The following is a 25101-nucleotide window of genomic DNA, read 5'->3' as shown; positions in this document are numbered from 1 at the left end:
TTTAATTCAACAGACTTCTTCAAGCGCTTAATATAGAACGTACTGAATTCATATTATTACATTAGAATACTTTTTACTTGCTCATTATATTATAGTAGCATTGATTAATTAAATAAAAGAAAAAAACATTAGTAAAAAAAATAATATGATGCTAACTTTTATAGCTAAAGTGTACTTTAATCATTAAAATGCTCCGTTAATTTGGAAAAAATTTTAATATTCTTATACGGACTTACTGTAAAGAATATTATTAACGAATACACTCAAAAACGAACCAAGCAATCTCAAATTAAATTAATAAAACGTATCATAAATAAGCCTTTTAGATTCTGAAAGAGAATTGTTAGCACGTGCCGAAGTGACTACTATTGGCAGTGCTCACTCATGGCGCACAAACCAAAAGCATTTTGCACACCGCATCAAGTGACTTATATATACATGTATAAGCCCACTCGTCTTGTTGAATGCATGGCTAATTGAGCTATCCTTTATTAATCCGAATGGCTTTTGCGACGACTTTGTGGTATCGTACTTTTACCGACGAGAGACAAAAGTGCGCGCGAGTTTTCAGATCATTCTTCATCATCGATTCTTTGCGGCGCGTTAGGCAATTCGCGTGATTAATGACTATAGTAATATCGCGTTTTTGTGATGTCTACGTAATCGCGCACTTTGCGCCTAATTTCTGCACATTACGCTACTTTCGCGCTAATTTACAAGAGGATTGATTTGAGGTTTACTTCGAGTTTCCGATGTAAGTCGCGAATGTTTTTTGTGTAATTTTCCCTGACGATTTTGTTATCTTTGTGTATAATGACGTAGAAATCGCATGCGTGTGCTTCGCTTTTGTTTACACGAAATCAGTCAAGTTTTTGGTGTATCTAATTTGTTTATCAAGTCATTTTATACGTACGGTATTCACGTACTTAAAAACATTTGAATTCTTATCGTCCATCGATTTATTGAATCTGTTAAAATACATAACTCAGCATAAAATATTTGTAAAGAATTGTCGAGTTGTTACATGTTGCAAAATATTAAGTAATAGCTATGATGACACGTAAAAATTGCCTAACGAATAATTTTTGTCGCTCGGTTATATGAATGGTAACATGCGATCTGGTTTTAATAAAAATTTGTTTTCATTCTTTTTAATGACACCCCTCGTATTCTATTGTTATACATGCGCAGTATAGATGTTCCCACTTCTGCACAACTTTGAAAATACTGCATTTAAAAAGTTGCCAACATTTCAAGATAATTAAATATAATACTGAATCCAACAGCATTAGCGCAATTTTTTTTTCTTTTTCCACTATGCTCGGTAAATTGGTTTTCCGACATGATATACCCCTCGCCATATTGTGCATCAAAATCCGTAGCTACCGCGCGGTCGCCAATCGCTCGAGAAGCTTAACCCATTTCATTTACGTCCTTCCTTAACAAGCGAAAGTCGACTTGCCGAACCATATATATAACCCCCTAGCGCGTTCGCTCTTTGGTTTCGAAACGAACTCCTAGTCCGGCATAATCTCCGTTTTATTATGTTTTTGCATAAAATTCAAAACCAATGCGCGCGAATTTTACGTGAACCCCAAGCAAAATTCCCATCCGACAATAAAAGGAAGCGAGTGAGAGAGAGAGGGGTCGTGAAAAAAATTTGCACACAAACGTGCACCGTTAACCTCGCATTACTAGTAGATAAAAAAAGAACATAAAGGAAGAACCGCCCGTTACGGGCGAATTGAGAAATCTAGACGCGCGCAGTCGTGGGACACTGCGCTTGGCATCTTAATTCGCTACCGATAAAGAAACGTTTCCGTTCATTTTCGTTTTCCACTTGGTTACTTTCGAGAAAGTCCCGGTTGTCCGACTGTGTATTTATAAAGCGATCTAGGTATTTAGTGCTTTCAATTAAGAAGAGCAATGATTATGTAAATATTGTAGTTCGCCGACATGATGGTCGTTAAATTGCGACTCTCTGATATTCGTAACTTTTGATTTTCTATATCCCGAAGGGTTTTTGTTTGATATATAATTCACATATCTATGCTATAAGATCAAGAGCAGATACTTATGCTTCAGGATTTTAAAAATTTGCTTTAACAATTATGATTTAAACTTCTACGCCCTGGTTTGCAAAAAATTGTACAAAACCTTCATTGTCTGTCAGCTGTACACATAATAAAAGTCTACAAAAATGTCTAATACACGGTATACCGCAAACTTAATCATCAAATTAGACATCTCGAGGAAGAAAAATAATGAAGCGCGCATCTCCTCATAATTAAAGCCTAAGAATAGATTTCGCTACACCACCCAGCTTTCTTCCATAGCGTCGAACTCATATGTGCAAGACGCGGTATAAACGTCGGGGGCATTCACCGTTCCCGCGAACTTGACCCACTGTCACACTTGTACTCGGTGCGCATGCACGCCGTCCTCTCTCTCTTTCTCTTTCCCTCTTACAATCTCCGAGTGGAACAAGCGTGTGTGCGTTCGACGCGTCGATCAAGGCAACGATAGCTGCCACGAAGAATCGCGTGCATGCGCGCTCTTGACTTTTTGTGATTTTTCGCGAGTATCGAATGCGAGAATCTGACGTTGATCGGATTAAGTACCGGGATATTCCGCCTTATCTGCTGCTTTGCTTTTTTGAAAGCGTCTGCGTGACGATAGTTGAAATAGTTGTGATATCTTTTGGTATTCGCAAGATGCGGAATTCGCTGAAAAGCAGGTTCCTTGATGCGCTCGTGCATTTATAACTGCACAAGATATCAAAGCTCTTTTAGAGAGTTTGAATTAAATAGTAGCAGAAGTTTACGAGGGACAGAAGTTTTTTTGTTCTATTTCAATGGAAATTCGTGCAGCAACGTATAATTTTATCTCTCTCGTGCACAAGTATATTTTATACCTCTTTTAGGTACTTCTTAAAGCGTATCACCCAAGTTAATGACTCGTCATCTCGAAGAAACGCATACGAAATAAAGCAAAAAGGCTTCAATGCCCATAAATAATTCATAAACACATCCACCTGAATACCTAAATAATACAAACATCCTTTCGCTCATGGCATTTGCCGAGTGATATGCGCACTATATCAATCACAGTCCCTTTCCCATCAACGTTAAATCATCGTCAGCTCAGAGCGAGCCACCTACATTACGCGAAATAAATCAAGAGCTCCTGCGAGAGCGCGTACAATAGCTCTCGAAAAAATCCGCGCGACAATCCTGCGTCTTCATTTCAGCGCGTCTCCTGACAAATCGCGAGGCATTCCGCCCGTGGCGAGTGAAAAAAAGAGACCTACACAGCAGCCGTAGGAGGAACACATAAAGGATTGCCCGGACGTCTTATATACGTATACGCTCGCCTTATCGAGGAAAGGCATAGTTCACAGACGTAGCTAGCATTGTGCAATGCGGGAAAGTAGAGCAGAGCGAAGCGAACGCCGGCAATAATTCAACCCCTTCTTTACTCGCACACCTCCGGGTGCAGCGTAAACCGTTAGGGTAATATAATGCAAATGTACGGGAGACGGTCTGGAGAATACGCCGAAGGTGCGCGCGCTAGAATCTAACCACTGTAGCTGCAGGGGATACTTGTGTATTTTTGGAGAATGCGATCCTACGTTCGGTACAGCAGGTGTGTAAATATCAGCGTGGAGGGCATGGGCAGATTTTTTGGTTTTGGAATCTATGCATATGTGGATTTTGTGAGGTGGCACAAAATATAAGATTTTAAAAGTTTCATTTATAAAGTGATACTTTTCTTGTAGGACGCCATTTTATGATTATTTTTTAGGAGAGAGTATGTTTTTTGAGCCATATTTGAGCCGTTATTATATCGAAAAAAGAAAACAAAGTGTATTGCGCTAAATTTGAATGTATTCAACCATTTTTTACTGCATCACTAATAATGTCGAAATTTACTAATATTTAATTAAAATAATTTACGAAGTTCATTAAGATTGTTGGTTTGTGCCGCTTGTCTACCAAAGCGAGCGACGGTTTCGGATCTCTTCGAGTTTGTGCTTGCAGATTCTGAGCTTTCCTCATCAGATAAGTCCTCGAGTTCAGCCATTTGAGTCACGAAGTATTGCCAGAATTTTTCTGAGCCCGGGTGTTTCCTCTCGAAATCAGCCATAACTTTTTCGATTTCAGCCTCGCCAGATTCGCTGCTTTCATCGGCGATGACTATGATTTTAGAAATGACAAAAAGGAAATCCTTCAAAAATTCTTCATCCATTTCACCGTCATCGCTATCATCACTAGCGCTTTCGTTGGTCTTGGAAACTTCTGATTCATCAGAATTGATTACGTTAGGAATATCTTCACTTGGTACGTTGACAGAGTAAACGGGATTAGATTCACGTTTGGCCCATACTGATTTGGCGGTTGTAGATGAAACGTAGAGCGACAACGCTACTAGGAGAATACTGAAAAATAATTTTTAATGATTTAATGAATGGTTAACAAAATAGTTGTTCATATCCTCGCATTTGCTTTCAATCTAATTAGAGTTTATTATTTAAAGTCTCCCATTTATATCTTTATTGCTTTGTAAATTATAAGCTTGCAATTTTTTTTTCTTAAGCACAAATAATGACAGATTTTCCATAATAGACAAAAGAAACTCGTAAAAACTTGTTCGAAAATACAAAATTGAAATAAAACGATGTGGACACTATAAGTTTTAGCAACTACTAATCAAAGGCTGCAAATATTTATAACTATTGTGGCAAATAAGCGAAAAGCCCAGAAGCTGAACAAATTATTGATAGGTAATTGTGAAACTCTCTTAATAAATTTCCGTAAATTCTAGTTAAAATAATACATTATTTCTGTTATAGTGAGTAACTATTATTTTGTAGATTGAATATAAAAATTATCTCTAGTTAATATAACTAAACAAAATAATATAGATGACTTACAGAGCCGTTGACTTCAGCATACTGATGTTAGCACTTTCAGTTTCAAGTCTGAAATAACTGAAGTGCAAGATCCAACTCGTAATTTATACATATCTGTTCGGCTACCTTATAATGACAACTATCAGACAGGTTCTGATAATTTATTATATTTTAGCATACTAATTGAATAATTAGGTAGATACTATACTAGAGGCCGGAAGGTTCATCCGGCTAATTATTTCTCTTTCGCTGTGATAATAATCGACTCTAATTGCATCAAATACAATACAAAACCATTAAAAAAAGTACAAATAATGTGAATAAAAATATTACTCCTAATTTTTTTAAAATAAATGCAAAGTATTATACATACATTAATTCAATGCGAATGCATAAAATTGATTAATAAAACGCATATGAATTAACAAAAATAAATAAATAAATAAAGTAAAAATGCAGAGAACGAATTTTTATATCAATAACATTATTATCTAACTTGTAAGATAGTACTGTTGTAAATTTTGTTCGTTTGATCAATTCTTTTAGAATCGGCGTCTTATTGGAATGCGAAACAAATATTACGATGTTGTTATACTTATAATCGTAAAATTTACATTAAATATATCCTAATATTATATGTGCAAAAACATGAAAATTTAAGTATTGATATTGCATAAATAGATATGTAGTTTCATAAAACTTTGATAAAACTGAATGAACTAATGTGGTCTACGTTTTTTAATTGCCCAATTTAATTCGTCAATTTGTTAGTGATAAGTCTCGCTTTTTACAATCAAACTTGCACATGCGCTCTACTGCGCTTTAGTTGCATATGACCTCAAAATCTAACTAGATGATACACGTTGCTTTTTTTATAACTATTATTCTCGTTAAAATTTTGTTACCATTTATTCATCGATATTTATTCATCAATATGAGATAACGCGTTGCAAATGCGTCATTAATTATCTTATTTAGAGGTACAGGAATCGATGACAGTCATGCTCGAAAAATTGGCAGTGATTTTGAATGGTTAGCAAAAGTTTCAGCCTAAAATAGCAACATTATAGCAGTATAACGTTTTTGTTTTAGTGGTTCTGTAATATAAAGGATGTACAGATCTGGTTTGAATAATACTCTTGCATAAATAACATAATATATGTTGTTTCTTATTCAACGATACTGGCGATGTAATAGCCCCCTCCGATAAGATATGAATGTGCACAAAGTCAATAAATATTCATATCGACCAAAACAACCAAGATTTCTATTAAATTAACCTTTATATAAATATAAATCGTGAAATTAGTAAAACTTCCGATGTTTTTCATTCAGATTTTCCTTGTACGAAATTGATAATTATCTGATTCGATACACAATATTATAAAAGTACGTTTCACATAAACAGCAGAATAGTTAAGAAACGTCCGGTCAAAGTTTATGAGATAACGTAGTCGGCACATTGTAAGTATGTCGACGAATCATGCATAATTCCGAAATGTTTAGTTATAACATAATTCATAAAATTAAAAAAAATATTAATTAGAAATTCACGCATAGTAAACATTAATAGAAAAAAGGTTATTATCACCACTTGCATCGTTATAACTTATGAATATTATATCCTTATCTATTAAAATAAAATATATGTTTTTATATATACTTTATTACTTAACTGTTGAAATATTCAAGGTGGGTTTTTGATTAAAATAAATGGTATATGAAAAGATAAGTGAATTTTATTACGGTATAAAAATTGCTATTATATTTTATTTTATACAGAAAATATAAGAATGTTCCTTATATACATATTTAACATTACATAGATCTTGTATACAAGCGCCTATATAGATTACAGATTTTACTCAATAATCTCATTGTCGTATTCGTCTTCCACGACTTTATCAATTTGTTCTTGCGTTTCGTTTTCTTTCTTCAATTCCGTTATCATTTTGCTCCAGTATTGCAAGAACTCCCCGATACTACTCCATTCGCGCTTTGAGCCTTCAGTTAAACGTTTCGCTACCTCAAAGCGATGTTCCGGAGAGGTCTCTTGCAGTATGTGATCGGCCAAATTATCATAAACTTCTTGTAATTTTTCTTGGGCTACTTCATCAACTTTGGGTTCCTCGTTACTCTCTTGAACACTCAGTGCGCGAGGAGCTTCATGGTGTCGTGCATGATGCCTGTTGGGAGGCACAAACGAAACGTCATTGGACATATCTGAATCTTGAGCGCGATGACCTCTGCGCCATGGGTACTGTGCGAACGATGGGACCGCCTGGAGCGTCGTAGCTATTAGCAAAACGCTAAAATGATAAAATCAAACGCTTGATAAAAAAAATTATAATGGTTTAAAAAAAATATATTTAAATTAAGTAATATTAATATGATTATATTTTTGTTACAAAAGGTGTGCCATGTCATTTATTCCACTAAAGATAATTATTTTTTCTTTAATTATGGGCATTAAATTTTATGACATTAAAGATCAAAAGCGTAATTTCATGGCCGTTTTAGATATTTTCGGAGAACATCTAATTATGATAAAATAAATATGATAAATAGTCTAATTATTCAATCGTGTGATCACTTCTTAATCGTAGTTTTTCAATATCACTAACACTATAATATAAAGCCAATTATAAAACTGTAAAGAAACTCACAGAACGGACAACTTTAACATGATCGTAGCACTTCGAATGGCAGCGATAGAGTAACTAAATAAAATGCTGAGATGGAATATTATATATTCTGCTAATACATTTTTGTGACTACTATCATGCATTTACTGATAGCGTAATCGCTTGCTGGCGTAAAAACGTATTAATTAGGAAGATATTGCAGGAAGAAGGATGTGGCATCCGTTTCGTATGCGATAATGCTATGACGTAGTACATGGTTAGCGAAAGGGGGGGGGGAGGGGGGGTTCAGAAAGCACATTTTTGAGTATTCCAGAAAAATTGCGTGCAATGAGTCAGTTTCTGATCTTTTGTTCTAAAAAATTGCTGTGCTTGATTCGATGGTGATGCATTAATCAGAAATTTTAGTTGTGAATGTTTATGGCTAGAGTTATGCAGAGAATGATTGCACGTTATATTTTGTTTATACATACATACGTAGATAGCTTTATGGCTCAACTACTGCTGTTGCCCTTGTTTCAATGCGAGAAAACAAGCGTGTAACGGTGGGATCGGGTGTTCGCATGTGAAATAGAGTAATGAGAATTTCGACAGTTGGTATGTTCTTGGGAATTTCACGAAGTTTCTCTCTAATGTTATTGTACATGTAAGAACAGTATTTTTAAAACGCGAATAACAGTTTACAAGCATCGTGTGTTCGGTATAAAGTTAAGTATATTGGTATATTTTATACCACGAGAGCCGAAAATTCTCATTAAATTTGTGATTTTAAGGTTAGAGTGGTATAAAAATCCTTAAGTGCCATGAATAATAAAAAACAACTGCAATGCAAGGATTGTTTTTACGATAGCTATGTGTGTGTGCGGCGATAATCGCAATATATAATCGGCTGATAATTAATGTACTTTAATGTCATTCATACAGTATTAATCTGAAAGTTTAGGTTAATCTGGTGTTTAATTTTTTTAATTTCAAGTAGTTTAGATTATGATTTCATCCGATTTGCTGGTAAGATCTTAAGTATATTGCTAAAAATGCTGCAAGTAGAAAATTCGATCGCTCTAAGACGATGACGATAACAAGTGCCACTTATTCACCAACTTGTTAAGTGTGGAAAAATTGAGAAGATATAGGTATACTATACAAGCACTTTGCATTCATACGACTTTATACTAAGATGATTATTATTTAATCAATGTTGACTATGACTATAATTAAAAGCCAAATCCAAAATCAATATTCAATGATTATATAAAAGCAATGATCTACAATGAACAATTTTTAAATACTGCACAGAAGAATTAAACTAATAGAATTGCTCGAATAATTATAGTACAAATATCAAGGCCTGCGATGGCTTTGACATTTGTATTATTTGATTATTATGAAATATTTGATCCACTAGGAAAAGTTTTTAAACTTGTAGAACTGCACATGCGACATGCAAGTGATGATTTTCCATACGTGATTGCTTTATTTTAGCCCTATAGTTTTCTGCCGAATCTTTCTTTCTATCGGCTTGTTCGCCAAAAGAAGATTCATCTGCTAAATTTCTACACGTAGAAAATATGTACAGGTACTTACAATTAAGTAGTGTGTAAGCTTGCGAAATCAGTCATAGCATAAATATATAGGGCTAAGCCGGAGTAGCTACGAAACAAAACAGTTTTAGACTGGCTTGTTTAACTCCTCATCTATTGAACTCTTCGCGTCTCTGGTTAACGAACATAGGTGGCGGATAGGCACTTTCCTATTTCCTTTATCAAAATCTGCTTATAGACTCCATAAATACATAGCGTTGTGCCGACTTACTGTCTAAACTGCCTTGTTGGCTCTACTTGGACCGCTTGTATTATAATTGCCCGAGCTTGTATGTGGCATATTTAGTTATCGTACAATATTGCTTGATTCGTGTTACAAAAGTATAGACTGATACAATGAATGTTTTTTGTTATGATAAATAACGGCAAGTTGAAAAGCAATTGTACTTTTTACCCTCCATGTTAACACAAAATAAGAATAAGTATCAAATGTGGGAGAGTTAACGCTTTTTTATTTCTAGTCTAAGTAATCTCTTGCACTGTGATTTTATAATAGAAAAATATTGTTGTTGGCATCAATTACTGTTGAAAGTAAATTTTCTTCTGTAGCTATTAGACAAGTGTGGCGGAATAATTTCGTTATGTTTCTAATTATTCAAAAATAATAATCTTGCATTAGACTGTGCGTGAATCATATCTGAATCAGGACCGTTTTCTTAAAATGTTGTAAGTTTGTAAACCGTATTTATGTAAGATAACATTATAAAATCTCAACCTTGTTACAATTGTTGTCATTACGGTCTACATAGGAAGAATGGCCAGACTCATCCAACAATTTTTACACTTCATGTTAACACAAAATAAAAACTATCAAATGTGGGGAAGTTGTTAACCCTTGAACAAGCACATTCGATATTTATTCTTATTTTTTTTAAGTTAAAAGGATAAAAAGATGCACAATTTTATAAAAGATCACGAACTCACACATACCTGTTGCCTTGCGCTCTGATATGATACAAGCCTTGTGCACTAAAACGGATTTCTGCCGTTACAATTGTCGGTACAGCAGACTACTATACCCAGCAGTACTGTATGCTAATTGCGTAAGAAATCAATTATTTAAATTCGACGCACAGCGTCAGATGTCGCTTTCAGGCCAAGTTTCTCGTCATCAACGAGCACATCCATCGTCGCGCATAAATTCAGCGTAAAATCTCGGCTCGAACTTCTAATTACCCGTTAAATTTTTCTCGCCGATAAAAAAGATCGAGTCCAGCAGCAGCATGAAGAACAGCAACATTTTCGTGCTAATCTTTACCAGCGCTGGGCTTTATTCATGACCAGAAAAAAGGGTATAAGAAAACGTTCCCCGCAAAGGAGAAGCGGGCGCAGCTGGCGAAGGTGCGAGAGGGTGAATGAATTAGCGGCTTGCGCGCTCTGCGCACCTTTCTCCTGTCGATCCCCCGCGCGTGATAATAATGTCTTGGCGTGTACTTTCTCGAAGCTTGCCGTAATTAGACCTTGCTCTCGCGGTAATTGCGGACGGACTTAATCTATCGCAGCCGCGCTATACTCGCGCGCTTTACTTTTAATTAGCGGAGAGGAGATATCGTCGTCGAGTCTTGGCTTTTAAGTGACGGGCGCGTTAAAGCTTGTCGCAAGCTCGCTGGAGGTTGGTAACGCGAAACTTTCGTATTTAAAATCTGAAGCTTGAGACTGATGATTGTGATTTTTCTTGTACCGCATTTTGCAAAGAGCGACTTTTTCATCATCATATTGTTAATCTGATTAATTACTATCGAATACAGATTTTTGTTACGTACTTTATATACTTTATTTTGGGTAACCAACTGTAACTGAATTTATCGAGCGATGTTTAGAGTAATGGATTTTTCTGTGTGTGTGTGTGTGTGTGTATACACACACACACACACACACACATATACATATATATATATATATATATATATATATATATATATATATATATATATATATATATATATATATATATATATATATATATATATATATATATATATATATATATAATATATATATATATATATATATATATATATATATATATATATATATATATATATATATATATATATATATAATATATATATATATATATATATATATATATATATATATATATATATATATATATATATATATATATGGTTAGATACGTTAATTACGTACAGCAATAAGATAACTCAAGCATAATTATCTTTTCTTGATGCACCGCACTTTTGATACAACGAGTAATATTTTCCTGATTTAAACTTCGGAAAGTTCAACTTGATCTAAAGAGCATACTTTCGTAGACGAGTTCGTGATAGTTATATAAGATGCAAATTATATAAGTTAATGGTATAGTGCTGATCTTTTTCATTATCATTAGGCATGAAACGTTGATTCTCATTTATATAACCAAACTTGCAAATTTTGCCTATCAGTTTATAGGGCTCGATATCGATGTGTACTTACTATAGAAGTGTTCAATTACTGCAGAGACTCGAGTGTTCGAAATTATAGGTAACACTCGTTCATCATAATTATATGCGCATGTAACATGAGCCTGGACGGATGATCGCTTATTGCAATAATTATCAAGAGGATATATTAAGAGCTTTTAATTATTATTTGAATCTAGTTATACAATATTGGTTTAGTATGCAGAAAAAATTTATAAATGATAGTATTATATGACTAATCCGACTTTATGTATTATTGTCAAAATAATATGTAAATATTAAGCATGTTAATTAAACAATTTCTGCACATCTTCAGTACTAGTAAATTTACTTTAACTTTTTTTTAGATTTAAAATATGAATTTACAAATAATAAAGTGGACTAAATAAAACAAGTGTTTATCATTTTACACTTTGAATTAATAATTGAAAATTTGAAAGTACAAATACTTTATCTACAATCGAAGGATTTAAGCATGAATAATAATTAATATCCACGTATCAAGGTCGATCTTGATTTCATTATAAACGTCAAATTATAGGTGTACTGTTTTCAAACACATTATCAACCAGGCAATTAAAACTTGTGCTATCATGATAATTGCTTATCCTCGAAAATAAGCAATTAGACGATACACACAAGTTCGCCAGAGGTTAAATTAATTTTTTTCCTCAGTCTACTTGCAAGCACGTTTAGCCGAATGCATTGATCGTCGGTATCCGTTCGCTTGGTGATTTTTCCATCTGTGTCGGTGGCGGTCTGTTGGCCATCAGCTGTGGAGCAAGCGAATCCAATTATTTGAAAGGAAACGAGACCGACACGGCAACTCGGCAGTATGGCGCTTGACAATCGATTCGGAAATTTTAAAGTCCAGCGGACGCGGCGTCGCTTTGTTTTGCGTGCGATTATTTTTGGGTGGCTGAAGTGTAAGCGCGCCAAAAAATCTCGGTGAAAATAGACTCGGCTTTTTATTCTCACTAGGTTTCTGAATGTTCTCTTTGCTTTTCAAATTTGACTTTTTCATCGTGGCTCGCTTTTTGTCACGGGAAATAGGAAAACTTTGTGAACTATAGCGACGATTTTTTTTTTTTGTAAAGTAAAAATTTTCGAGATGATTGTTTTATTAAAACCTAATGAAAAACTTGTGTAATCGTTGAAGCTTAATTCATATGGGTAAATACCTGGTTTTCGCCATTTTAAAAGTTGTCGGCGGTATGAAATTGAAAATTTCACAGAATATCGGGAGAATTCAAACGGAGCTGTATAAGATCAGATAAAAAGTCGATTTCTACTAACATGCTCACTTCGGGGAATACATTGCAAAACTTAAAGCGAAGTTTTATCGCCTATAGAAGATTTACGAAAGTCTCAAACGAAAAAGCTTGAAATTACAGCAGTTCGATTTTATACCCACTAATTATAACAAACGTACTTCCATCGCTAATTTCACGGCATGAAGTATTTTCCACACGTGGAAAAAAAATTCCACTCTCGCGAAAGAATTGAAAATGCAAATTTTCTCAGCCTCCTCGAGCAACTATATAATTAATCCCGGAAAATCTCGACTCGAAACTTCCTCTCGCAGGCGTCGGGTATAATACACAAGGAGCAAATCCTGGCGTCGCGCATCCGGCCTCGTAAATTAAATCGCGCGGCGCAGACTTTCGCAAAACTCATCTGCACACGCGGCGACGAGAAAGTAGACCGTCTCTCGCATACGTATACGCGAAGCAAAAGCAGTAGGCGAATGAAAAATTGCCCGTAGCTGCTCGAGGGGTTGCTCTCGTCCTCGTCACGCAGGCTTTATCCTCAGCTCTCGCAAGCGCACGCGGAGTGTATCTTTGCCAGCGGCAGACGAGTCTTCTTAGCTGAGTCTCTTCCCCTGTCCTCCCGTTGCTATTATGCCTGCATATTTCATTTCCAGACCTGGTCGCGCCGTTCACTGAATCCCCGCGAAAACTCTCGATCGAGCTTTTGTCCGTTTTTATTGTGCAGCGTGCAAGCACGAAGTTTCGAGACGATTCTCGCGCGAGCGCGCTTTCGGGCCTGGATAAACTTTAATGATGCGACTGGAGTAAAGAAGTCGTGCAAAAATAAACAGACGGGCAAGTTTTCTGGGCTCATGCGCGCGTCGGGCGCGAGTAGGGAAAGGCTTTTCGTATAGCTCTGTAATTTTCAGAGTGGAGACGGAAGAAACGCGCTTGCGAGGCCTTATAGATACTGTATTATTTATCATTTAATATGCTGCGGAAAACATTTACTTTTACTCGCTCGCGTCCGGAAGATTACTTTTCTTTTTTCGAGAGAAGTTAATTGCATACTGTATTAATTTCATAACGATATTGTAGAAATGTTGGCAATGTTGATGGAGTATTAATGTGATTTTTCGGGGTATGGTGGTCCTGAAAACACAAGGTGTAGTGCTGAAAATGGTTGAAAACTCCTATCTATAAACTTATTGATACATTGAACTGACATACGTTTTGAGTAGTTGACTATAGTTCATTATAATATCTACAACTGAAGGCAATAAGTTCAGAGACCGGAGATTTCAATTCATTATTAATCTTAGCAAAAGACGACTGTCGAATTTTCTATTCATATTCATGCATATATGCCCTCATATCGTGGCCATATGTCTCTGTTAACGATGGTAAGTGGGCATAATATGCCATAAAATTATGGCGAACGTTTTATACATGGCAACCTAACCTTGCACATATTTATGCATATGTACAAACATGACCACATTCAACACTCACACTGAAATGTACACTTTTTATGTGGGTTTGGATATTAGAAACATTAAGTAAAATTTGTGTGTTCAAGATTTTATCAACGATGAAGTGTAAAAGTGATGATCTGGATAAATATTCCCAACTCAGTGCTCAAGTCAGTCGCAGGCAGTATTCATCATTACAGTGCCTTATATGCAGTGTATTCGTGCAAGATGCATAATTTGTAGTATAGATGCTTATTTTATTATGTAGGAATAGGCTAGCGTAACAATTTTTGCTTGTCTGTCTTTGCTAGCTGACCCACACCGAACCCCATGGCTCCGGGGGCAAAATTTACACATGAGTGTTTATATGAAAATTTAAACTACAGCACTTGAGATAAAGACAAGTGGATATATTGTTTTAACAGCTTAAAACAAATCACCATGCAAAATTTCAGCCCTATAAGTATGATAGATTTTAATTGAGAGCAAAATCAAATTCTCAATAATTGTACGATTACTTTTTTCAATTTTTCTCCCCTGGAGCCATGGGCTTTGATTTGCAATAGTATTGAGCCCTTTATTGATTTGAGGTATGCCTACAAAACATTTACTATTTCCCAAGCAGTATAATTAAAATTACTTGCTGTTATAGTTACGGTTATTTTGTCAATAATATTGATAAAAGATTTAGGATAATAACGCAGGTATGGCCACGTTTTCTTGAAAAACTTGAAACCAAAGTTTGAACAAAAAGTCGAGAAGGAAATGTAGGTATTAATTTGATTTATCTCTGATTTTCACAAATACGAAAGCTAAATCATTGAAGGTGTCGAAGACATACTCCTCGACGTTTCAATCCTTCAGCAGTGTTAGTACATCAAATTTATTCTCGCTTATAGCCAACATCATGTTATAGATTAACTTGTGCCGCTTTCTGGAACTTTTGCGTACGATATATTCAGGTTTCAAGAAGCCGTCGGCTATGTTCTCGATTACCACGACGTCGATACTGTAATTTTAAGCAGCTGCAAAACTATGCAACATCATGTTTGCGGAAGCCTTGAAGCTGAAGTTTTGGTTTAATATCTCGACGTCCATCAACAGTGGCATGTAGATAAAGGGCATCTTTGGCATATAACTTGTCCTATCAAGAAGTTTATCGGGAAACAGTTTTGTTTTGGAAGTAAGACTAATGTTATAATGGACTATCTGAAAAGAATTGCAATTATACACCAAGATTGTGACAACGTTACTATTTCAAAAATCTATAAACTTATTGTATCAGAAATAGTTAAAAACAGACAGAACAAATATTGAATTTGTTGTAAGAAAACGTTTTCGACATACTTTATCTTTGACGACAGCACAAGGTAGACTGTGCTCTTTCTGGGATATTTAAAAGTTTTCTTTGTTAGAATTGACATTCTATCAGTCAAATTGAATATCGATAAATCCAAGATAACCGTAGACGTAGTCGGATTGCTATTTGATGAAAGATGTATGCCTATCCTCTTTCTTTAGAAACATAGATAGATCTCTGAACTGTTTATAAAAGCTGTAGCCTACTAATAAGGTCGTAGTTGCTGTATCTCATCAACTAAACTTTTGTTCCAGTGTTTTGTTTTATACTTTTGTAATAGGGTCATTGTAATAGATCATACTGTCATATATTAATTATTTCTAAATTATAGTTACGATGCATATTTCTAATTTCTTTGCATAATCTCAAATTATGCTAAAATACTTTTAATACGTATATACATTTAAAAAATAAAATAAAATAAAATATGAAAAGATACTTGATGTGAATTTTCCAGACACGTAGAGTCCTAATGATTCCAGATTTCCCGAATGAATTGCGTGAAAATACTTCACTTAAGCAAGAGTATGTGCCCTCTTAAGAGGAAAATTCTGAGAATTTAGGACATCGTGACCAAGCTGAAATTTGAAATTCAAGTCGTCGAGATTACGGTAGGATATATTTCCGGCTTGACGCTGGCGACGGAAAATCGCCCAGAATTAGAAGGCAAGCCCGGGCACTAGACCGAGGAGCAGAAACGTTTATTCGGCATTCCGCCGACTTTTCAGCCTCTCCGCTTAACTTTCAACTTTAACCCCGTCTTAAATTCGCGGCGTTTTGAATTTTCGAAATTTAAATTATTCCACTCGCTCGAATCTCAGCGCGACAGTCGCGTTTCAAACTTTCCGGCTCAGAGAAACATTAAAGCACAGCTGACTATAACGTTGCACGCATATATACACCTGTCTAAGTGTATACGCAGAGTCGCGAATAATAATAACAAACGAAATTAACGAATCCTCGTTTGCATAAACATTCGTATATAATAACATATGCACTCTAAAAAGCTCGGCAGCCTCCGAATCCGCGCTGCACGCATCATCGTTTTAAACAAATTTAATCCACGAACGTAAATAAGTTTACGCATGCGTAGGCGATAAAGCATCGCTCGCATAAAAGCGCCACGCGGCTGAATATTCAGGCGTCCGAAAAATGCATTTTAAATTCGCCGCGCGCTCGCGGTATAATAAACTCAACGCTCGCGAGCGAGCTGCGAAATAATTGCAACGGGGCCTTCGACTACGTCAAAGGTCCGGCGTGTATAACACGCGAGCGCTTCAATTTTCGCGCGCGCGTGGAGCATCTATAGGAAAACACATACGCGCCTTTCTCTCGGCGGCGGCGGCAGTGCGTTCGGCGCTCGCGCATAAATTTCGTTTGATGCCAAGGCTAATCCAAATGCAAATGACAACCGTTATTTCGGGCGAGAGCGCGCGTTTCTCCTTCGAGTCGATTACGCAAACAACTCACTTCTGCACTCCCCCTCGTGCACGCCGGCTCTCTTTCTCTGTATACTCTGCATCTCTCATCGAGCTTTATACGTGTATTAGCTTTGAAGGCGTGCGCGCGTGTATGTTTGCAGTGTTTGCGTGTAGAAATTAATAGATACAAACTCCGCTCTTACTGACTTTATCAACATTAGCTTTTGATTGCGCTGCGTCAAAAGCTCGAAATTCTAAATATTATTATAGAGGGTCGACGTAATAGACAGGATCGTGTTAGCCTGTAACGAAATCATTGAAGGAAATTTACTTGCAGACTTATGAAGCAGAGAAAATGAAAAAGCAAGCCTATCTCGTAGCAGTAACTCGGTCATTCTTCCCCGCGGTTGTGTACAGTCCGCATTATTCGGCTTCTTTTTCCCTGCGCACCGACGCTGCACTAGCGAGCTATAATACGGCGCTATTCGATTGATCGAAAGCGTCGACCTCACACTCTACGCTCTGCATAAGTCGAAGCAGCACGAGCGCGTGCGGCAGCCTTCATGTAAATTATCCGCGAGTTGACCCGTGCTGTATAGCGCCGACAGCGTCGATAATCGAATTCGGCGGTCGCGCGCGCGAAATCGACTCGAATCGAGTTTCCAACTTCGAGGAAAAGTCCAAGTCGCGGCGACTGCTGCTTCTGCTGCTGCTACTCTACATATAGAGACGTTTTTCATCGTCGTCGGCGTCCTCCTCCTCCTCGTCACCGTGGTCTGCTCGAGAAAGTACTTATCAGATGTTAAGCGAATGTTTAAGTACGCAGCGGACTCGCGAGATTTTGAGACTTGAGCAGCATAAATTAGACGAGGTTATTTCTTTCTTTTGATGGTGTGTATAGCCGCGTGACTTAAGTATGTGATCCGCTTCACCTTTTTTCGAAGCAAACTGCTCTCTGTGTGCGCTTTCCTTTTTCTCCCTCGCGAAACTCTGTTTCGTGGCTCAAACGAACTTATTGCAGAAGTTATCTTTGAGGTATTAATGGAATGTTGAATAGAAAGCCCTTTAAAGTTTGAAATTACGAATAAATTTTTATTAACGATATTTCTTTGGCTAAAGTTTGGCTCTGAAAGTTTAATTGTGAATTTCAAAAGATTTTGTGGGATTAAGTCATTAAAAGTACACCAGAATAACTGTATTTTTTGTACGTATCGCAGAGTTGTATGGAAAATAATGGTTGCAACATTTTCATCGAATGAATTTTCATGAAATTGTATTTAAAGCTTTTTTTAAAGAACGTGTAAGTGGATTTATCAAATGTTAAATTCTATCGATTCCATATTTATAATTTAATTCTCAATGAAAGCGGATTTTTTTATTGTTCATATCAATTTCAGAATAATTCGTGTTCTATATATTACTACAATATACTACATAATCATATAATACTTGCAACATGATCTGTTCCTATTTGGCTGTGAAATAAAAAGATTATTACAAAAGTTATTTGAACATTGAAAATCAAAATCACCGAAGATACTTTAATGTGTATAATTCCTCGATTTTGAATCACATGCGTCATTTTTAAAAGCTCTTGCCATATACCGAGCAACTTATATGCGCGGGCCTCTTTGCAAACGTCTCTCCACTTGTTGAAGCGTATGCTGCCAGCTCTAGTTTCTCTCGAGCGCATTAGAATTTATCGTTCTACTCACTGTAGTGGTACCTTTCTCCGGACTTTGACAAATTCTATGCGATTAGCAAAAGTTTTAGTTTGCTGAGCTTCGCGACGGCTATAATAGTGTTTCATTGTTTGTCTTTTGGGAAGATGATTGATGACGTCGAAAATCAGTGACAAATTGTTGGAACCACTTTTTGATGCTAGGAAGATTTTTCTTTTTGATTTCCTTTCGTTTTCATTAGTATGAATAAAACTTTAATTTTGTTGGGGTGTAACAAGTAATGTAACTTTGTTTAAAATAATACATTTAGGCGTAACTTGCAATATTTTTTAACATTATTTGACAGGGCTGGCTACGCCGAATAGACATAATAATCATTTTCGCGATTAAACTCAAATACTAATATACTGAGATTACAAAAAAATGATTTCCACCTATAGTATCCGTGAAAACACGCATTCTTTCGTGGGTCTTACGTAATAATCCATTTTTATGACAATATGTACTATAGATATACGTGGGTTGAAGAAATACTCTTAGTTTTTTAGTAGACATGTGCGCTATGTTATGTGATATCCGTAATATATTCTTGTTAACAATTTTGCATAATCGGTTTAATGATAGCAGATACGTGGATGTATGAATTTTCAAGATCGAGTAATATGAATAAATGAGATTCGCGAAATTGCAGACAGAACCGCATAGGAATCATCGATATTGGAGAATGAATAATTCAAATATAAGTTGGCGTAATGCAAAAGTAGCACAGATCTTGTGAATTGATAGCTTTTATTCTACCTTATTTTCTTGAATTCACGCGTAGGTTGATTATTGGGTAGTATAATATATGATACACCCTACCGCCGGTCGTAAATGAAATATTTTCTTTTGTGTGTTGATGGAAAAAACCGTTTCCCTCATTTTTGTATAAGTTTGTAGTACGCGATCTAGTACAACAAAACGGAATTAATGCGTTATTGTTATATTAAAAATAAATCAGTAAATCATATTAGATATTGAGATAATGTTTAAAAGATTTGCATGTAAAAATTTCAAAATAATAATAATTTCTTATTCCAACATAAAAATATTGTTAATTTTCTGCTTATAGGGTGCCAAGAAGATGGCTCGGCTTTGGAATCTATCAAAAAAGGTGTTGCTGAGATGGTTGGAACAGCGATGATTGTCTTCTTGGGTTGTTTGGGATGCGTTGGCAGTATGGGCAACATCCCGTCGCCAGTGCAGGTTTGCTTGAGTTTCGGATTCGCCGTCGTTACCGCGATTTCGGTTAGTATTTTATTTTCGAACATTTTATTCATTTATATTGAATGTTACATTTTTAACCGTATAATTTGTTTACTTGACAGTACAATAATTTTTTTCAATTTTCGTTGTATGATTATCCTGTCAAGTGACGCTTTTAAAATATAGTTTTGTTAATACTTCCATGATTTAACATTTCAGAGCACGGCTCACATTAGCGGTGCCCATTTAAATCCTGCGATTACCGTAGGAGCAGTAGTTTGCGGACAGAAATCCTTACTATCTGCTCTGGTTTATATCATCGGCCAGACAGCTGGCGGAATTGTAGGATTTGGACTGCTGAAGGTATGTTTTTATGCGACAATTATGATGTGTCAAAAGAAAAAAAATGTATTCACACTAACGTATGGCGAATTTCGACTATGACTACTGATTACATCTAATAACTTCTCTTTGCTTTCTTAAATAAAAAACTCTATTTTCTCTTTTCACGCCATTCCAGTTGATAACCCCACAGCAGCTGTTACACGGTGGCGATCCATCTACTACCAGAGACTTCTGCGTGACGCTGGTGAACGAAGACGTGGGCATGTTCAAGGGTTTCATGGCCGAGCTCATCGCGACCGGTATACTGGTCTTCATGGCCTGCGCGATCGGCGACTCGCGCAACGCTCGCAATACCGATTCCACGGCCATAAAGTTCGGTCTGGCCATAGCCGTGCTCTGCTTCGGTTTCGTTCCCTACACTGGCTGCAGTATGAACCCGGCGAGATCCTTCGGTCCAGCGCTGCTCAACAATCAGTGGACCGGTCACTGGGTCTTCTGGTTTGGGCCTTTTGCTGGAGCTCTTGTCGGCTCGTTGCTTTACAAGATGACCTTCGCGCTGAAGAGCAAGGAGGAAAACGCCATCTCGCCGGAGGTCGGAGTGTAATCAAAGAAGAGGAAGCTGGAGGTGAGTTTGTTGATAAGTTGATTTACTTTGGAACTAGCGCAGTTTGGTCTTGAGAGTTGTAATTGTTTTTGCAGTAATTATAGTTTGCGCGGACTTGCGACTCCATTCGACCTGCTGCAGCGTAGTTTTACTATTTCTTAAAAAAGACTCTTTATTTTTTTTTATAATTAAGTTGTGAAAAGATAATATTTGAACTTCCATTTGCATCCATGTTTTTGGTTCGACGTTATTTACTCGGGCTATGGTGTAAGACCAAAATTTCTTTATATTCCAGATGTTTGCTTATCTATTTTCACGTGACGCGATGCTACTCCATAAAGTCAATCTTCTCTTCCACCATGGTTTGCGTTGCGTAGAAAAAAACACACCTTTTTGTTCATCGACCTATTTATCAGTATAAATCTTAAAAAGATTATAAACTTGACTGAATATAAGCATCAGGTGACTTACAGCAGACACATTACATCCGATTCTACACACCACGACATCTTTCTCAAGAACCGTCTGACCTCCTGTACTTTTAATCAGCTTTATCACCTGTGCCAGCCAGTTGTTCTACTGGTGGAAAAACTTGCTCGTGACCAGTACCTCGAGATAAGCGCACACCGGCTGCGTTTCCAGTGTATTCAGAGATATCAACTCGAGACCGGTGGCCGCTTCCGTTATTTCGAGGTCTCTACTACTGATTCTGGAAATCCTCGTTTTCCTCTCTAACGTCGCGCTCACGGTTTGCCAGGCGCGCAGTGGCTCGTCGCTCCCAAACTTGCAGTTTCGTCTAGTTTCTGCAATGTTCCACTTTGCTCATCCCGTCGAGAGTTTCGATTAGTCACAGCTGTCTTTGATGAACGCTTTAAGCTCGAGTTTGCGCGGTCTGACTACACTTTTATCGAGTTCCATAGTTTTTTACTTCCTCGACGAATTCCTGGCGGTTTTATATCTTTTTTTTTTGTCCTTTTTGCTGCTTGTTCTATAATATTATTATCAAGCTTTGATATGCATATAAAAATAGCAATGATTCATAAAAATGATTTCCATACATATCTCATCGCGTTTCAGATACGAGGGTTTCAAGGAACTTGCCGTTCCTGCGATTGACAATCGAAAAAGGAAGCTTCATTGGAGTTTCACTCTCGCCCGACCAAATTCGCCAGCCACGTAAAATGCTGAATTCATTTCGGAGCCAAACTCTCAATAGAACGAATTCACTAAGGCCTGGATACACTTGGCGCTGGAAAATATTGACTTTCCTCTGGACTGTCTTATGCAAAATACATGCGGTGGAGAGATAAAAAATGGAAAGGAAGTGTAAGAAATTTTAGAGAACCTACAGTTAAAAAAATATTTTTATTACAAGCTGATAGGTAGTAACTATGTATAGCCGTTGTATTTCATTTTCTTATTTACGTTTGTCATATTATCTTTTATGATTTGGGCTGCCTCGTTTTAAAAATCATTTATAAAGGGAATAAGTTTTGCATACAGGAGTGCTATAAGTCTGTGATTTACTTATCAAACTAAAACTGAATCGAAATAACAATTATAATTTCACAAAACAAAAATCATTATACGAAAAATGTAATTATAATATTTAATTTGATAAAATCTAGTGATAAGTTAATTTTTAACAAATTATTCTATAAGTTTATGTTATAGTTCAAAAATAATTTATTTTATACATTACACGATGTCAAATCTAAATATGTGAACATAATACCAAAACACACCAAACATTGCGAAATTCAAAATTTTGTAAAAAAGTTTGAGTAAGTATGAAAATATGAATGTTTGCATGTATATTGTTAAACAAAGGAATTGAAAGAATCTATAAACTATCGAAACTCATTGCGTGAAATCGAACAAAATATTACATTACGATACTATATGGCATAAATCGTACTTTACGGCACGGCGTGTATAAGCGCCCGAGCGCAGCGAGTGCCATGAAGATCGACTTATGACCGTGTATAGTACGATATTTTATAGCACTGACTAGCATAAATCCGCTGTCACGCCTATCCGTGGCATTAGCAGTCCTTTTTATGCGTCGTGCAATAAAGGACTACTTAGGGCACGGATATGCGTGACATAAATGCGGATTTATGCCACGCAGTGCTATAAATATTATTTTAAAGATAACTAGAGTTGCAAACGACATTCTTTAGACAAAATACATTGCACATATTTTGTACTTGATTATATTTTAAGTATGTTACAATTATTTGCCACTCAGAACTGTGCGCGAATTCTAAGAATATAATTTGAATAAATGTGTTTTTTATATGAACATTGTAATCATTTAAAATTAATCATTATAAGATCACAAAAAACTATAATAACACTTCGATAGTACTTTGTCTTTTGAATCGAATATTTTTGATAATCGGTGTATAAAAATGTACATAATACATACCTTCCATATAAGTTCAACATATCAATTTTATATGCTTTTTCATACTCTTGATAAAGTGGTATTCTGGCGATAAAATCACCTTCATATAATAATCATGTTCACAATGTATTCCACAGCTTTTAATAATCTCTCCCCAATAACTAGCGGAAGTAATAAAGTGCACAAAAATAGCAGCATAATGTCATCGCTTGTTTCCAACTGAATTTTCGCCACACAGCCTACAGTCACGTCCTATGTACGAATGTATACAAAAATAGTCACGCACGTACCCGTAGTAATGTCGATATGCGTGAAGGCGAAACCTTAACTGAAGAAACAAAAGGGAGCAACGCATACATGCGTGCGAAAGAACAAAAATACAATCGCAAAATCATCCAGTGAAGCGGGATATGAAGAGAATTAAAAATAAAAAATAACGCGACAACAGCGCGGGGATATAGAGTAGATTTTATTCGCATACGCGCGGGTGCAATGCGGCGAAAAAGGTGTCCTAAACGAGCAGAGCGCGCCTCTCGTTTGTAACCCTTTCCACGGTTATTTTTTTGCTCGTTGTGCCGTGCCTCCACCGGGTAGTATAACGAATTTCGAAATAATGCAATTAGTCCGTTCGTCGCGTTTTCCGGAAATTAGCTCCGTCACGGCAAGCTGCGCGAGAGAGAGACCAGGGCAGCACGATGCGCGCAAAAGTTTTAATTGTGCGGGGCTACGCGAGCGCGCGCTCTACGTGTTCATGTATAATGGCGCCTACCGCGTACAATTTTGCACGTGTAAATATGGGACGTTTCGCGTCAAATGTGTCACCTGCAACTTCCTTTTTTATCCTCTTTTTACTAGTATCATGTCGCAGTTTGCAATATCTATTGTGAGGTTTGAGGCAGCATGTGCAAAAAGAACGTGATTAACTACACTCTTTGCGGTTGTGGAGTACTTTTTTACAGCTTAATATTATACTTGGTGCTACGTCTCAGCACGCATTCTTTTGCGATTAAGATTTGCGAAAATTTCAGTATTTTATATTATTTACTTTGAGATGAGTACCTATGTATATTTGTAAGAATTAATAGTTGGTAAGATTTATTTGAAGAAATATACAAACATTTTATGAACATTAGGTTGTCTTATTTTCTTGGAAAAAAGTAATTTTATTCAATATATTTAATTATAAACCTATACATATCATAATATTCCTACCAAAAAAGAAAAACAAAAAAGCCATTTCTATTAGTTGCCGCTAAACTAAGTTTTGAACTGGCCTGATAGGTGGCGCATAGGCGCTTTCCTGTTTTCCTCTTAGCTATAAGTATCTACGAGCCCAATTAATATGTGAATATAATGAATACAAGTATAGCAGTGCGTCACTCGGTCCAAAACAGTCTGCGGTTGGGCGTAATACTTATAGGCAGCTTCATATTATAACTCCCTTTGCGTCGTTCGTTATTAAAGATATTGCAACTCCTGATTAGATGCATTATATTATTTAACTACTGAACTTGAACTTAAATAAAATATTCATATCGTGATGGTCGATATTTATGAATAGTTTTTGATATGGCATGTAATTAATGCTTACGTTATATATGTAGTATTGATTAATGTCATCTCATATTTGACCGTGAACTTTGTATGTATATTCAGAGAGAGATTATTATCAGATGAATATGCTAGAAGTTATATTTAAAAGATTGCTGGGTGAACTACCCTGGTAGAAAT

The 25101-nt window shown here is 36.2% G+C and overlaps 3 protein-coding genes across 3 annotated transcripts in view; 1 reads left to right on the top strand and 2 right to left on the bottom strand.

The window, feature by feature from the left end:
• LOC100116837 (aquaporin AQPcic) overlaps positions 1-24497 on the top strand; it is a 31708-nt gene extending 7211 nt beyond the window's left edge. The window contains exons 3-6 of the mRNA XM_001601181.6: positions 19878-20053; positions 20231-20374; positions 20532-20981; positions 22038-24497. Of these exons, the coding sequence (XP_001601231.2) occupies positions 19878-20053; positions 20231-20374; positions 20532-20960 (749 nt within the window). The 3' untranslated portion in view covers positions 20961-20981; positions 22038-24497. The remainder of the gene's footprint in view (positions 1-19877; positions 20054-20230; positions 20375-20531; positions 20982-22037) is intronic.
• On the bottom strand, positions 3868-5054 carry LOC100680245. The gene is made up of 2 exons (XM_003425307.4): positions 4934-5054; positions 3868-4438 (listed from the first exon to the last, which is right to left on the bottom strand). The coding sequence occupies exons 1-2, from the start codon at positions 4951-4953 to the stop codon at positions 3943-3945; spliced, it is 516 nt and encodes a 171-aa protein (XP_003425355.1). The 5' UTR covers positions 4954-5054; the 3' UTR covers positions 3868-3942.
• LOC100116801 lies at positions 6632-7750 on the bottom strand. Its single transcript, XM_003425308.4, has 2 exons — positions 7579-7750; positions 6632-7221 (listed from the first exon to the last, which is right to left on the bottom strand). Exons 1-2 carry the CDS (start codon positions 7698-7700, stop codon positions 6774-6776), a joined length of 570 nt encoding a protein of 189 aa, XP_003425356.2. The 5' UTR covers positions 7701-7750; the 3' UTR covers positions 6632-6773.
• Positions 24498-25101: the final 604 nt, after the last annotated feature.

Source organism: Nasonia vitripennis, chromosome 1, assembly GCF_009193385.2.
Source record: "Nasonia vitripennis strain AsymCx chromosome 1, Nvit_psr_1.1, whole genome shotgun sequence".
NCBI classification, from domain to species: domain Eukaryota; kingdom Metazoa; phylum Arthropoda; class Insecta; order Hymenoptera; family Pteromalidae; genus Nasonia; species Nasonia vitripennis.
The sequence above is the reverse complement of the archived record's forward strand: the minus strand, read 5'-3'. Positions and strand labels throughout refer to the sequence as shown.